General features: G+C 37.5%; 1 protein-coding gene across 1 annotated transcript in view; it reads left to right on the forward strand.

The window, feature by feature from the left end:
• Window positions 1–12767, forward strand: part of cdkal1 (CDK5 regulatory subunit associated protein 1-like 1) — a 276863-nt gene that overhangs the window by 82081 nt on the left and 182015 nt on the right. The window contains exon 7 of the mRNA XM_014014250.1: window positions 2315–2435. Within this exon, the coding sequence (XP_013869704.1) occupies window positions 2315–2435 (121 nt within the window). The remainder of the gene's footprint in view (window positions 1–2314; window positions 2436–12767) is intronic.

The following is a 12767-nucleotide window of genomic DNA, read 5'->3' on the forward strand; positions in this document are numbered from 1 at the left end:
TGGAGACATGGAAACGCTGCTGCTTTGCAGCTGCGTTACCCTGCTTCCTCGGGCTTGGACCCCTAATAATAGAAGTAGTTTTCCCCAATGGCAAGTGCCAATCGTATGTACAAATTGTTGGATGGGAAAGAAATAAATGAAAGACATTGCGCTGTCCCCTTCATTATCTGCTATGCTACCTCTGTCTCCGCCCCCCCCCCCCCTCCAAAAAAAAAAATCTGCGTGCTGATTTTCAATCGAACAAGAGTGCACAACAGAACCAGTCACTTTCAAGAAATTGCACACAGGTCAACGGGTCATCCTTTTAGCTTTCTTTCACTCAACCATCCACCTTTCACTGCCATCCATCTTTTATTTTATCTTCTGTCATCATCAGTTTATCTGCCAATGTACCTTTCTATCCATCTTTCCTTGCCTTATTACATTTATTCTCTCTAACATTCTCAATGCTTTGTTATAAACATAGAGCGATTTATTGTTTGCATTTATTAAACCGAGGAAAGAACAAAGACAGATTGGGAAAAGTACATGAGGGAAGAGAGAAGTCTAATCAATAACAAGAAAACGAGGTACAGGGTGATGTGTCTGTATGTGATGTTCATCACAGCGGTTGGCCTTTCTAAACTCTGTAATTGAGATGACAAATGGGGAAGCTCTCTTTGCTTTAGTTCACCACCTCATGGTAGATATGTTATTACTTGCCCTTCATTCATGGCTCTGAAATTGAATTTGGCTTTGGATACATTCCTGGAGCGATTCCATGCTGGTACTGAGATTATTTCTTGGGCCTTGGACTGTGGTTGCACTAACAAGTCCTGTTCAGTTTTAGAGCCAGGGAAAAAAGGAATGAGTGGAAAACAACTGTTTCCAAATTTTATTAGACTGGACAGTCTCATAATTAGAGAAACATCTGGAAAATCCACCACCATGCAGGTAATTGCTTTTCCCTGACAAATCTGTATATCTCATTATGTATTTGAGGATTTTCTTGCTATGCTCAAGTGTATTTTCAGTTATATGCAGTTACATTTTCCTTGAGTTTTTCCAGGTCTATTGTTGAACCATAATATACAAGGTTTTTTTGTATAACGGGGAAAATGCTTAAAAAACAGCATTGAAATTTATTAGCACTAGAAAAGCTTAAATTCACTCCTCATGTTACATGATGCCACTCAAACCTACTGAGCCATTGGTTGACATTGTTTATTTGCAGCAGTTATCAGTTGGTTAATAAATGGATAATACTATGGTTACCAGGGTTAGAATCTCATAGAGCATGCAGTGGTTTGGGTCTGTTTCATCAGCACACGTGGACTCGGAGATCTTGAGCAAAGTCTAGCCAAAATGTGCTCAAAGTCCCAGCTGTTTTCCACGGGGGAAGGTTTCTCATTTCCTTGCTTGTACTAGGATATTACGAGCAGTCACGCCTCACTGATTGGCTCTTTGTCCTCCTCTGGGGCAGATTGTCATTTTTATCTACCAATTGATAACGGGGCTTCCTGCCCTGATCCCTCCCTCCCAGGAGACTTGTGTAAAGCGGATGAAAACAGGAAGACAATTCCATCCCTCAGTGCCTCCATTTTACACACCTCCAGCTGATACCTTATTTGATGGCTAAAGGGGAGAGACTTTAGCCTTTCATTTCTACTTACCAAACTGTGGATAATTTTAGCTATTACACTCAACTGTGGATTTTCTTTTGATATAAATTATAAACATTAACCAAAATGTCGGTGGTTTAGAAATTCTTCAAATCATAAATGTGGGTTGGCTACCATATTAAAAAAATGTGGAACAAATATCTCTCAAAGTAGTTGCAGTCTTATTGCAGCTGTCTTAAACTCATCCTGAAAACCTAAATTTTGTCATCAACAGCACAAAAACTGTATTTTTACACCTGTATGAGAGCACTCCTCTGATGAAATCACGTCCAGGTCTAAAAACCACGCCATTGATTGATACAAATTATTAAATCAATCGAATGCTTCATTTAAAATGTGTACTCCAGTCGATCAAATCATAAATGTGGGTTGGCTGCCAAAAGTGGGTACAAAGTGGACTGAGGTGGACAATGAAATATTGTACACAACCTAATATTGATTTTCTTTCCATACACACAAAACTAGACAGGGAATTTCAAAAACTTTCTGCTCCAAACATTACTTTTAAACTTGGTGGTCATTTGGTTGCAAATACTCAAAATTCAGTGAGACTTCAATACTGAGTAAAAATTGAGTTGTCAACTACTCTCCACCAGTTACAGTCCAGTGAGGTACTGACAGTGTGTTTTAGTTTCATGGTTTGTTATTTCCAGGTCACTCGGTTCGTCTACTGGGACAAAAGAAGGATGGAGGCAAGAGACTTGGAGGAGCTCGACTGGACCTTCCCAAGATCAGGAAGAACCCTCTTATTGAAATCATCTCCATTAACACTGGGTAAGACACTGACATACAAACAGAAAACACAGCCCCTAAAATATAGTTTCATCCGAAATAATCCTCTCCTCTCCTCTCCTCTCCTCTCCTCTGAATAGATGAATAAACTGCCACACCCTCACAGATGCTGTTTTTTCCCCCATAAGACAGTGTTGTGTGTTATTTATTCATATGTTTTATTACTCAGTTTGTCATAGACTCCTCTACTGCAAGTGCTTTTGGTTTACATTTCAAACATTTTGCCATTAAAAAAACAGATTTTATAATTTAGATACATCAAATGATAATTGCATAGTTGGTTGGTGGATTGAAGGATCTAAAGGTAGACACTACTTTCACATGTTCAGAAACACAATACCACACACTCGTTTTTATGGTTATATTTCATGCTGTTTTATAGAAATGTGTCTCTCCTATAACCCATGTGGTGTATGCTCAGAGGACTAGTTAAAAGGGTTACGATGGGCTAATTCCAATGGGCTGGACTGAACTGATGATATTCCATCAATCATACTGTCGGATGCCTCTGTGGTCTATACATTATTGGCTTCACACAAAGCAAGGACCTATGGACAATTCATTGTTGGGTTGAACAGATATTCAGTTATCTGTATAGTAAGGAATTGGAACCATGTGTCTTTTAACCGTCTTTTTCCAGCAACATTCTGAAAAAGATAACACAAAGATCAACCAACATGAGACTTGTAGCTTTTTCCTTTAGTCATGACACATTTTTTATTACTGCTAATACCAGAAGTGGTTAACGGTTACTTAGACCATTATTATAATGCAGTAGATGCATTGTAATATTATGGGGTGCCACCCTCACCATGCTTCACTTTGAACCAATAAATCTCACCCATTTGCATCATTACACTTGCTATTTGGGGACCTTTGCCTGCTTAGGCATTTATTCTTAGTCAGAAATTAAACTCCAGCATTACATGTCGTAAGTGTGGCACATCATAAAGTTGAGTGATAGCATGCCTTGATTGTTTTTTAAATTGCATTTTTAACCCCTTCTGTAAGTGTAAGTGTTACCCTTTTGAGTGTTTTTGTTATCCACGTATAGTAATGACAGAAAAAAATCGGCTTTGCCAGTATTGTTAATATTTTTGTGAGGTTTTTTTTATATGTGAAACACAAATATTAGTCAGCTTATGTGAAAATAATGATAGGCCTATTATATTCAGGCATCTCTCTGTACACACTTGGTTTTACATAATATAATGTCACACGTTTCTTTAGAAATACATTTAAATTACATTTGTAACTGCATTGTGTGCAGCATTTTTGATTTATGCTTAGAGGTTTCCTTATAGTACAGAGGAGCCCAAAGTGGGGCCCGCGGGCCAAATTTGGCCCRCCAAGCCATTTGATTTGGCCCACCAGTAGTTGAGAAGTTACTAGGCTGTAACCTGTCGTTCTATGTAGAAACAGTATTTCCACTTAGTTTTTTCATCCATTGGCCCAGTGACTATAGAAGGGGCTGTAGTGCAGATAGGTTTCACTCAGGGTGTTGACTTTATCTTTGATTTATTAAGATTAAACATGAAGCATGAAATACAACAACAAGAGATATTTAGATCAGATTTAACCACACAAAGATTTTCACACTTTATAAGGCCACAAAAAGTCATATTTTATCAATTTATTAAATGTCCCATGAGCTTTTGCCACTTGAGCAAATGGCAGACTTTCTCCAAGTACACAAACTAAAACAAAAGTGGGCCACCACACTGGCTGCTAGCTTAATTGTTAAAAATAAAGGACTTYACTTAAAAAGTATTTGTATTTCATGTATTATATTACTGCATTTGGCCCGCAGCCCTGAATACATTTTCATTTTGGCCCTTGTGAGGAAAATGTTTGGGCACCCCTGTTATAGTAGTAAACACGTCATAACCTTAAATAAACTTCAAGGTGTCTTGGCCGATAGTTCACACAAAGCAAAATAAACTTCACCAACTGTTAAAATAAACCATGTTCAAGACTAAAATAGTCATTTCCTCAGCTCCTGTGAAGCAAAATATAGTTAGGTTTGATTCATCTCTTAAATATTACCTTGTAACGAGTCATTCATTAAAAACAGGTTCAGATAATTTTAACACCACAAAAAAGATGAGAACACTGGGCAACGCAAATACCAGGAGAGCTCACATTTTAGTTTGACCATCACATAAAAATCCCTTAAAGCCTGGGCTTCACTCCAGTATCTCGTTTTTTGGTTTTCTTTGGGTTTTTAGTGGTTAACGTTCAGACTTGTTGCCTTTTATGACCCATGTTTAAATAATAACCATTTTTGTTGGATTTTATTGATCATGCACTTATTCAGACATTCTGGGAGGGCTAAGATAGGAATAATTTAGGCTTTCAAGGTGGGATGTAAAACAAGAAACAAGTTTCTTCAACATTATCAACTTTTTTTCAAGTTAAAGGGTGTTAATGGCAAGGAAAAAATTCTTGGGACTTACTCTCTTCCAAAGAACAGTAAATGAGCACAAATGAACAAATAATAATGATGGCCTCACAGGCTGTAGGTTGAGCTCTTGGTTATTTATAAATTTTGCCCCCGTGTAACTTAAAACATGGCTTCTACTGAATAGAAGCCATTTTTTAAGTTACAAGGGGGCAAAATGGGGCAAAATGTTCTGAAAACATTTTTTAATTAGATATTTGAAAAACTAAATAATTTTACACAACATGCTAGGTATTATACTAGAGTATTTTAGTTGATTTTAAATACCTAAATATATGCTGTCGGACACCGTATTTCACTTTTTTCATAGTTTGACTGGACCGATCGAGTGCATCTTATACATTTATTTTTCTCTCTTCATGATGCATTGTTTATGTTAAACATTTATTCATACTGAAACTTTACTGTTTACAGCCATGTGAGGGCGCTCTAGGCTTGTGTCAGCTATATGATTCGATACCGCAAAAAAAAAAAAAAAATTAACTTAAAGACAACAGGAAAAATAAGAGAAAAAAAAACCTTAAAGACAATAGAGAAGGACTAAACTCAAACTAAATGCCGCTAAAGAAAATCCTTGTCTGCAGATTACAAACCGCAGGTAATAAAATTTGCAGCCCAAAACTGTAATTGAGCTGCAGAAAGAAATTTTGTAGTGAGTGAGAAACTTGTGAGAGGCTACGTTCACACTGCAGGCAAATGCGACCCATATCCGATTTTTTTATGACAGTCTGAATGCGACAAATCAGATTTTTTTCAAATCCGACCCAGGCCGTTTCAGTATGTGGTTTTAAATCGGATACATATCTGATGTTTTCAAAGGGACTGCAGTGTGAACGCTCATGTCACATTCCATCCGACTTTTTCATCAGTAGGTGGGGGTGAAGGATCGATAAGACACTAACCTGAAGTCACATTGTTTAAATCTTTAGATTCATGTGTTTACAGCTCCAACACAGAAGGCTAGTTGCTTCATCTTTTTACGTTTAATTTTCCATGTAGATCGTAACGTCCAGCCTGGGTCTCGGAGCGTATAGATCCTAAAGTTACTCAAGTCGATTTAAAATGTAATGTGAACGTTCACATCAAAAGATCGGATTTTTTCAAAAAAATCTGAATTGAGCATTAAGACCTGCAGTGAGAACGTAGCCAGAGACAGGCGAAAAGCAGAGAAGTGCAAAGAAGAAAACGAAGCAAGCTAATCGCAGGCAGAAAACGAGACGGCCTGAGCTGGAGGAATGAGTCCACATGTGGGTGCTTGAAGAACGTGTAGCCGGAAGAGAATGTCAACAGTGCAGTTACGTCTCCATGCCTTGGTAGTTGCCGAGGAGAAAAATATAAATGACTTTGCAGTCACATTTCTAAATAAATGTGACTTATAGTCAAATGCGACTTATATACGTTCTTTTCCTCTTCATGATGCATGTTTTGACTGATGCGACTTAAACACTAGAGTCACAAAAGCTACTCTGCCTTGGCCAAACGTGTCTCCATTTCTGCTTCCAACTGCTCTTTCAGAACCACCTCTAAGGTGGTTCTAAGTGGGTGACAGAGGATTGTGATTTTAATGTCAGCAGACTTCTGTTGGTGGATTGACTGAGTCGAGGCAGAACTTGCAAACTCCTCCAGCAAACTCTTCCTGGAGAGAGGTGAAGAAGATAAGGGCATAATGCTTGAGCCGGACGGAGCCGTCTGAAATGAACCAAATTCTCAGGAGGTTCAGGACAAACTGGCTGCCCACGGTTACTCATGCACTTATAAACAGTGCTGCGACAAATAATAATAAAAATAAATAGTCAGACTACTGGACCTTAAAACCGTAATGGCTTTTTTTTTCTTTTTCCTTTGTCACAACAGCTGAATCCGCGTACTGACGCTCCACCCACAGTCACGCCCACAGAGTGAGGAACACACTGACCTGAGCAGAACTGAACAGACATGAACCAAATAGAGTGAGACTCCACAAAGGAGATAGGGCTTTAAAGTCTGGAAAATATGGTATATTTCTTGCAAAAAGTATTGCCAGGAAACTTATCTTAATTTTATAGATTTTTGATTGTTTATTGAATTGACACTTTTGATTGCAATATTTTGATTTTACCTACTATTTGCATTAATATCTGGATGGATTTTAAATAGCTTGCTGCTAAGTTTGGCCATAATGTTGTGTGGTGTGTGTGCAGATGTCAATCCCGTGCCAGCCTCGCTTCAGTAGGAGATCTTTTATATGATCCCAATGTTCTCACAGTCATTTTCCATAACAGGGCAGACTGGCAACAGATAAATACTTTTGTTTTTGCTCTTAACACAAGATCTTTTCTAGTGGAACAGCAGATTACACACATTGGAAAAATGTTTAAAAAAAGAACTGAAATCTACTGAAAAGGCTTGTGTAAGGCAGGCTTTGTTTATAATTTACAGAAACTGGTGTCACTAATTTGATAAGATCCTTTAAATTTAAAACAAGAGAGAATGTGTCCTCTCTCTCCTTTTTAGATCTGTTTTCACTGTGTCCCCCTGTGGTAGCGATGACATCACTGGTGACATTTGTCAGCTGTTGAAACAGAACTTTCTTTGTGTTACACAAAAGACACACTTGCAAAACAACATTTGGAGTTTTCTTTTCCAGACTCTTTCTGCGTCATAGAGAACATTTTTAACCATCCTTTTGTTGTGATTGCCCTTTGATGTCCCCAGTCTGTTGCCAATTTGTCTTTATGGATGAGTTTGTGTATTTATTTAAACTCTTTCTTACTCAGTTTTTAAATACGACATTTCCAAAATTTTTAAGCTGATATGTTTTTGATTTCAGGTTATTTATATCGTGTTTTGAGGTCTTAAAAACATTATTAAATTCTGAATAATTAGCTTAAAAATGTTAGCAGGTTTTGGTTTAATTAATGCACACTTTTTCTTTTTTTCCAGCCTTATCAAGATTTCTGTCACGATTATTCATCTTCAGTAACATCAGATTTAAAATAATAAGCAAGAAATATGAGTAAGAAGGGGGGCTCAGCTTGGCTTGGAAGTAAGAAAGGGGAGCTTTGAGGAAAATAGGTTGGGAACAACTGGTCTAGGGTATCAGAATGGAAGATATTTCTTTTTATCTGCACATAAATCGTTAATTTGTTAACTCTTTTGAAACTGATTACCTTTTTTTACACAGTTTTTGTCTCTGGAATATTTTGTTTCTTCTACAGTCTCACATGAAACACACACAGTACACAAAGTTTGACGCACAGTGTCACCGCAGTTTTACACAGTGCTGACCACTCCTCAAAGATAGTATTGTTCTTTCCTTTGTTTGTGGTCAGGTGTGGGGTCTCTGCCTTCTCCTTTTTGAAATCTACAGTTCAGACAAGTGTTTATGTGATTGTACTAATATACTCAGAGAAATTAGTTAGAATTTCATCATTATGGTGGGAACTAAAAAGGTGAAACATAGTAGGTCAACCAAAAAGATGTGAATCCAGTGAGGGACCCTACTTTTACCAGTTCATATTGGTGTACCTCACACCAAAAGTGCTATTTTTACTCGACTCTAAAACTATCAAGCACTTTTTGACAAAAGACAGGGATCATCTGAAGATTAATTTTCCTAAGTAAAACCCATTTCTTCTTTCAGATTAGTCTGCACACAGTCTGAGTATGACAGATGAACCTTCATTATTATCCCCTTCACTTTATTAGTACGGATCCTCACAACACTGTTATAATGTCTCACCTGGGACTACCCACGAAAATTTAATTTTGTGTTCAAATTGATTCACAATATTAGTTTCATTAAGTTGCATATTAATTTCATTTGCGCCTATTAAATTCAAATTAGATTGGCTTTTTTTTTCCACGGAGGTAATTTTATCCCCATCAGAAAACACATTCAACTTAGTCCAGTTAGGGCTTCAATAGCCCCCGGCTTTGTATTAAAAGAACATTGCCAGGTTTCTCCTGTGCTGTTAGCACAGCTACTTTGAAAGCTCTTTATTAGATATACAAATGAACAAGATCTTCTGATACTTTGAAAGTTCATTCAGTGGGCAGCATGTCACAATAATTGTATAACTGGTAATAAGGCTTTTAAATATTTGTTTGTCATGAAGTTTCATTTTAATTATTTCACAGAGACATTGAGAATTGTGTACGCTAAGCCACAAAATACAAAAAGTTCAGATGTATTTTCATTTTGGTGTAGGTTTTTTATTTTATTTATTTATTTTTTTGTCATGATGAATTTTAGGATAGTTTATGGGTAAGTTTTATCTTGAAATTCAATCTGTACCTAGATCGGTCTTAGACTTATTTGATGTTATTTTACAAAAACTTTCTTTTATTAGATAAAGCAATATACTTCACCAGTAAAATGCAGTTTTCTTCAACCATTTGCAATTTTGCACCATTTGCAGCTCCTTTGACGGCACGATTTCTTCACAGCAAAATGTTTCAAATGCAAGCACCACACCTCAAATCAGCTCCAGACCTTTTATCTGCTTAATTGAGAATGATATAACGAAGGGATTGCCCAGACCTGACCATGAAATAGTCTTTGAGTCAACTGTCCAATTAACTTTGGTCCATTTAAAAGAAGGTAGGCACATGTTAAGGAGCTGAACTTCTAAATCTGTCATCCAGTTTTAATGTAGATACCCTCAAATGAAAGCTGAAAGTCTAGACTTTGTCCATTATGTAAATAAAACTTGAATATGTTTCAGTAAAGGTAAAAAATACTTTGTGTCAGTGTCCAAATAAAAATGGACCTAACTTATGCATTTCACATGACTGCAACAAATAATGAAGTAATTTCTAATAGGAAACATTGAGATGACACAAACCAGATGCATTGTCTTGGATATCTTTTCAGTGAGTTTTAGTCTGTTTAATTTTTTTTAATATTCATCTGTTTTTGTCTTAATCTGAAGTCTCAGTGGCCTGCTCTGATATATGCATTTCTGTTTGATCACAGCACCAGGTTGGTTTTGTGATCTGAGTGACGTGAAGTTTTCTATTCCAGATAAAATAGAACCAGGGATTGTCCTGTTTTTGTGCATTGCACATTTCAGATAGAGAATATGGAGGTTTTGCACCTGCACACTTAAGTTCTCACCTTGCTTTTCAAAAGCAGAAACATGTTTGCCACATTGTGAGTTGTTTTCCATCAGTTCTGATATGAAAAATATTTTCTTTCTCTTCAAGAATGACAACAATCACCTAATCGAGCATATGAACTTTGTTGCTAGTATTTTCCGTTTCCACCCCTTTTTTATTCACTTTTTTCCAGTTTCTAAATGTGTTACAGATCATTACCTTTCATTAGCAGTCGCTTCCGTGTTCTCTATTTAGTTGCATTTTTGGCAGTCATTATCTAACTCATTGTAATGGTGATGTGCTAAAGTCAGGTGGTAATGATCCTCTGCTCTAACCCCAAGGCAGTACCCATCTTCATCAACTTTATCATCCTGGCAGATGGGAAGATCAGATGATACAGAAGAATAGTCAGTGACAATAGGCTTCTTCTTGTGTGAGATTTCTCAAACACAAGAAGTGAGAAATTACCATCAGGTTGTTGGTAATGATCTGGCAGCTCATACTTTTAAAAAATAGTTTGAAGGTGAATAATTGCTAATGGCTGTGCCCCCGTTAAAGCCCTTCTGTGAAACCGTAGGAGGTGTGGATTATAACTCAGCAGTGTTGACGTGGAGCAATATGCATAGATGTGTGTCAAACATTTCCCATTCTAAACCCCGCAGTCAGCTGGATGCACAGACCGTCTGTCATCACTATATGACACCCTCAAGCAGTGAAGTGATCTTACTTTTTTGTCTTTTGAGCATTATGATTGTGTTACTATCTTGCTTAGTAGCTCAGAGGTTTAATGACAGTGGGTTGACTTTAAACACCTTAACTCCCTCCCTCCCCCAATATCCAAGAATATTAACAACACAGTGAAAGCAGGATAGGCAGATGTTTTTTTCCACTCACATTTAAACTGAGGACAGGACCAATAGCGAGTTCAGTCTGTTGGTCAAAGAGATGTGGGAGATGGATGACCAGAGGCACTTCTCGTATTTCTATGTCTACTGTTCATTTTGACAAACTCGTTCACTGGATTGCCACTCATATGCAACAACACACAGCGCACTTTTTTCAGTCCCAGAGAGACAAGCAGTGACACTTTAGGTTTTTGCTTTGGGAAGCTTACATGCCACCATTGCCGCTAGTTATGAAATAGGAACGGTAATATCGCTAATATATAAAATCGATTCCAGCTGATCAATGTTAATGAAGTGACATTACGTAGAAGCATGTGCTTTTCCGCATAAATAAACACCCCACAAAGGTCTGGCCAATCACACACTGCGGGCGAGTTCTGACTGGGGGCTATGTACACAAAAGGGTGCCAGTGGAAGTAACTGACAGAAGCTACACAATTTTATTCACGCAACAGCGTGAACAAGGTGTCCGACTTGATGTATAAACCAACTTTTTGAGATGCAACTTTCTGCTCATTAATATAGGAGATGGTTATTAGTTGCAGACAATGTAAACTGCTTCATATTTGAAAAGTTGTTCTCAAGTGGAAAGTATTCAAAAAAGCTTGCAGTCTTCCCCTGATTGAAATTCCCAGTAAGTTCAGTCAAAAGTTTGGCGATGTAATGCTCTAATAACACCAAAAACCCCAAAAGATAAATCATAGACCACAACATTTCTATTAGTGTTCTCAATGTCAAATCTTGAACACACTGAACAATAGTGGCAGTTACTGTTTTTGAATTTTTTGCCTGAAAAAGGGCTTTTCCCAGAGCAGTTTGTAAGACTTCAGTTTGTGTTAGACACAAACATGGGTGGGATGGTTCAGCCATAATGCAGAACACCCCATTTGCTGAACACTAAATGCATCTGATGAGCACAAACATACTTCATCAGCTGGCAAGCACAGTGGGAGAGGCTTGATGATTTAGTCTTAATTGAAGCCAGAAAACCATAGTTCTTTAGAGTCAATGAAGCAGATTAGTGCCATTGAGACCCCTGTATTAACCATTTCAGCAGTTTAACTGGTAATAGATATAAAGTAGTGTAGTTGGGGTTTAATGAAATCATGAACCTGTTTGTATACCAGACCACCTCTTGGACAGCTGAAATTTGAACAAAAATGGCCTGAACAACAAAACAATGACTTAGTTGCAACATTTCAACACAAAAGCAGGCAAACAACAATAATCATGCTGTTGTAAATCTGAAATATTTCTAGACCTCAGCTAAATTAAAATTCTACGGAAGGAGCCTGAGAGCTTCTGCTCAAGTGAATTCTCTCAAACCTCAATTACAGGGTTCATGCCAGGTCTTAAAAAGTCTAAAAAAGTCGAAAATTTGAAAATCAAAATTTTAGGCCTTAAAAAGCCTTAAAAATGCCCAAATTTTCATCCAAGGTCTTAAATTTAACTTTGTCAAGTCTTAATTTTTTCTACTTTTAATCATTTCTGAGAACCATTGGCTTCATAAATAAATAAAGTTAAGAGTCGTAATCAGAGGTTGACACGATCTGTCTTCATGATGCTAAATTTGCTATGATCATGATTAAACTACAAATCCCATGATAACTGCAGGCAAAAAATGGCACAGTTTACTTCCATGTTTTTGAACTCTTTGCCGCTAAAACCCCCCACATACAGTGGCTTATTTTACCTGCTCAAAAAACAGAAGTTCAGCCATGTCCATTGCTTGTTGTTTAAAGCTGCTGTATGTTGTTTCTTGGGTACCCAAAAACTTAGAAAATTTTGAACAGAAACAACCTTGTAGTCCCTCCCCCTGCTCTCAGCTCCCCTTCCTAGGCTCCTCCCCCACAGCAGGGCCCAGAGTCG

This window comes from Austrofundulus limnaeus, unplaced genomic scaffold (genome assembly GCF_001266775.1).
Source record: "Austrofundulus limnaeus strain Quisiro unplaced genomic scaffold, Austrofundulus_limnaeus-1.0 Scaffold112, whole genome shotgun sequence".
Taxonomy (NCBI): domain Eukaryota; kingdom Metazoa; phylum Chordata; class Actinopteri; order Cyprinodontiformes; family Rivulidae; genus Austrofundulus; species Austrofundulus limnaeus.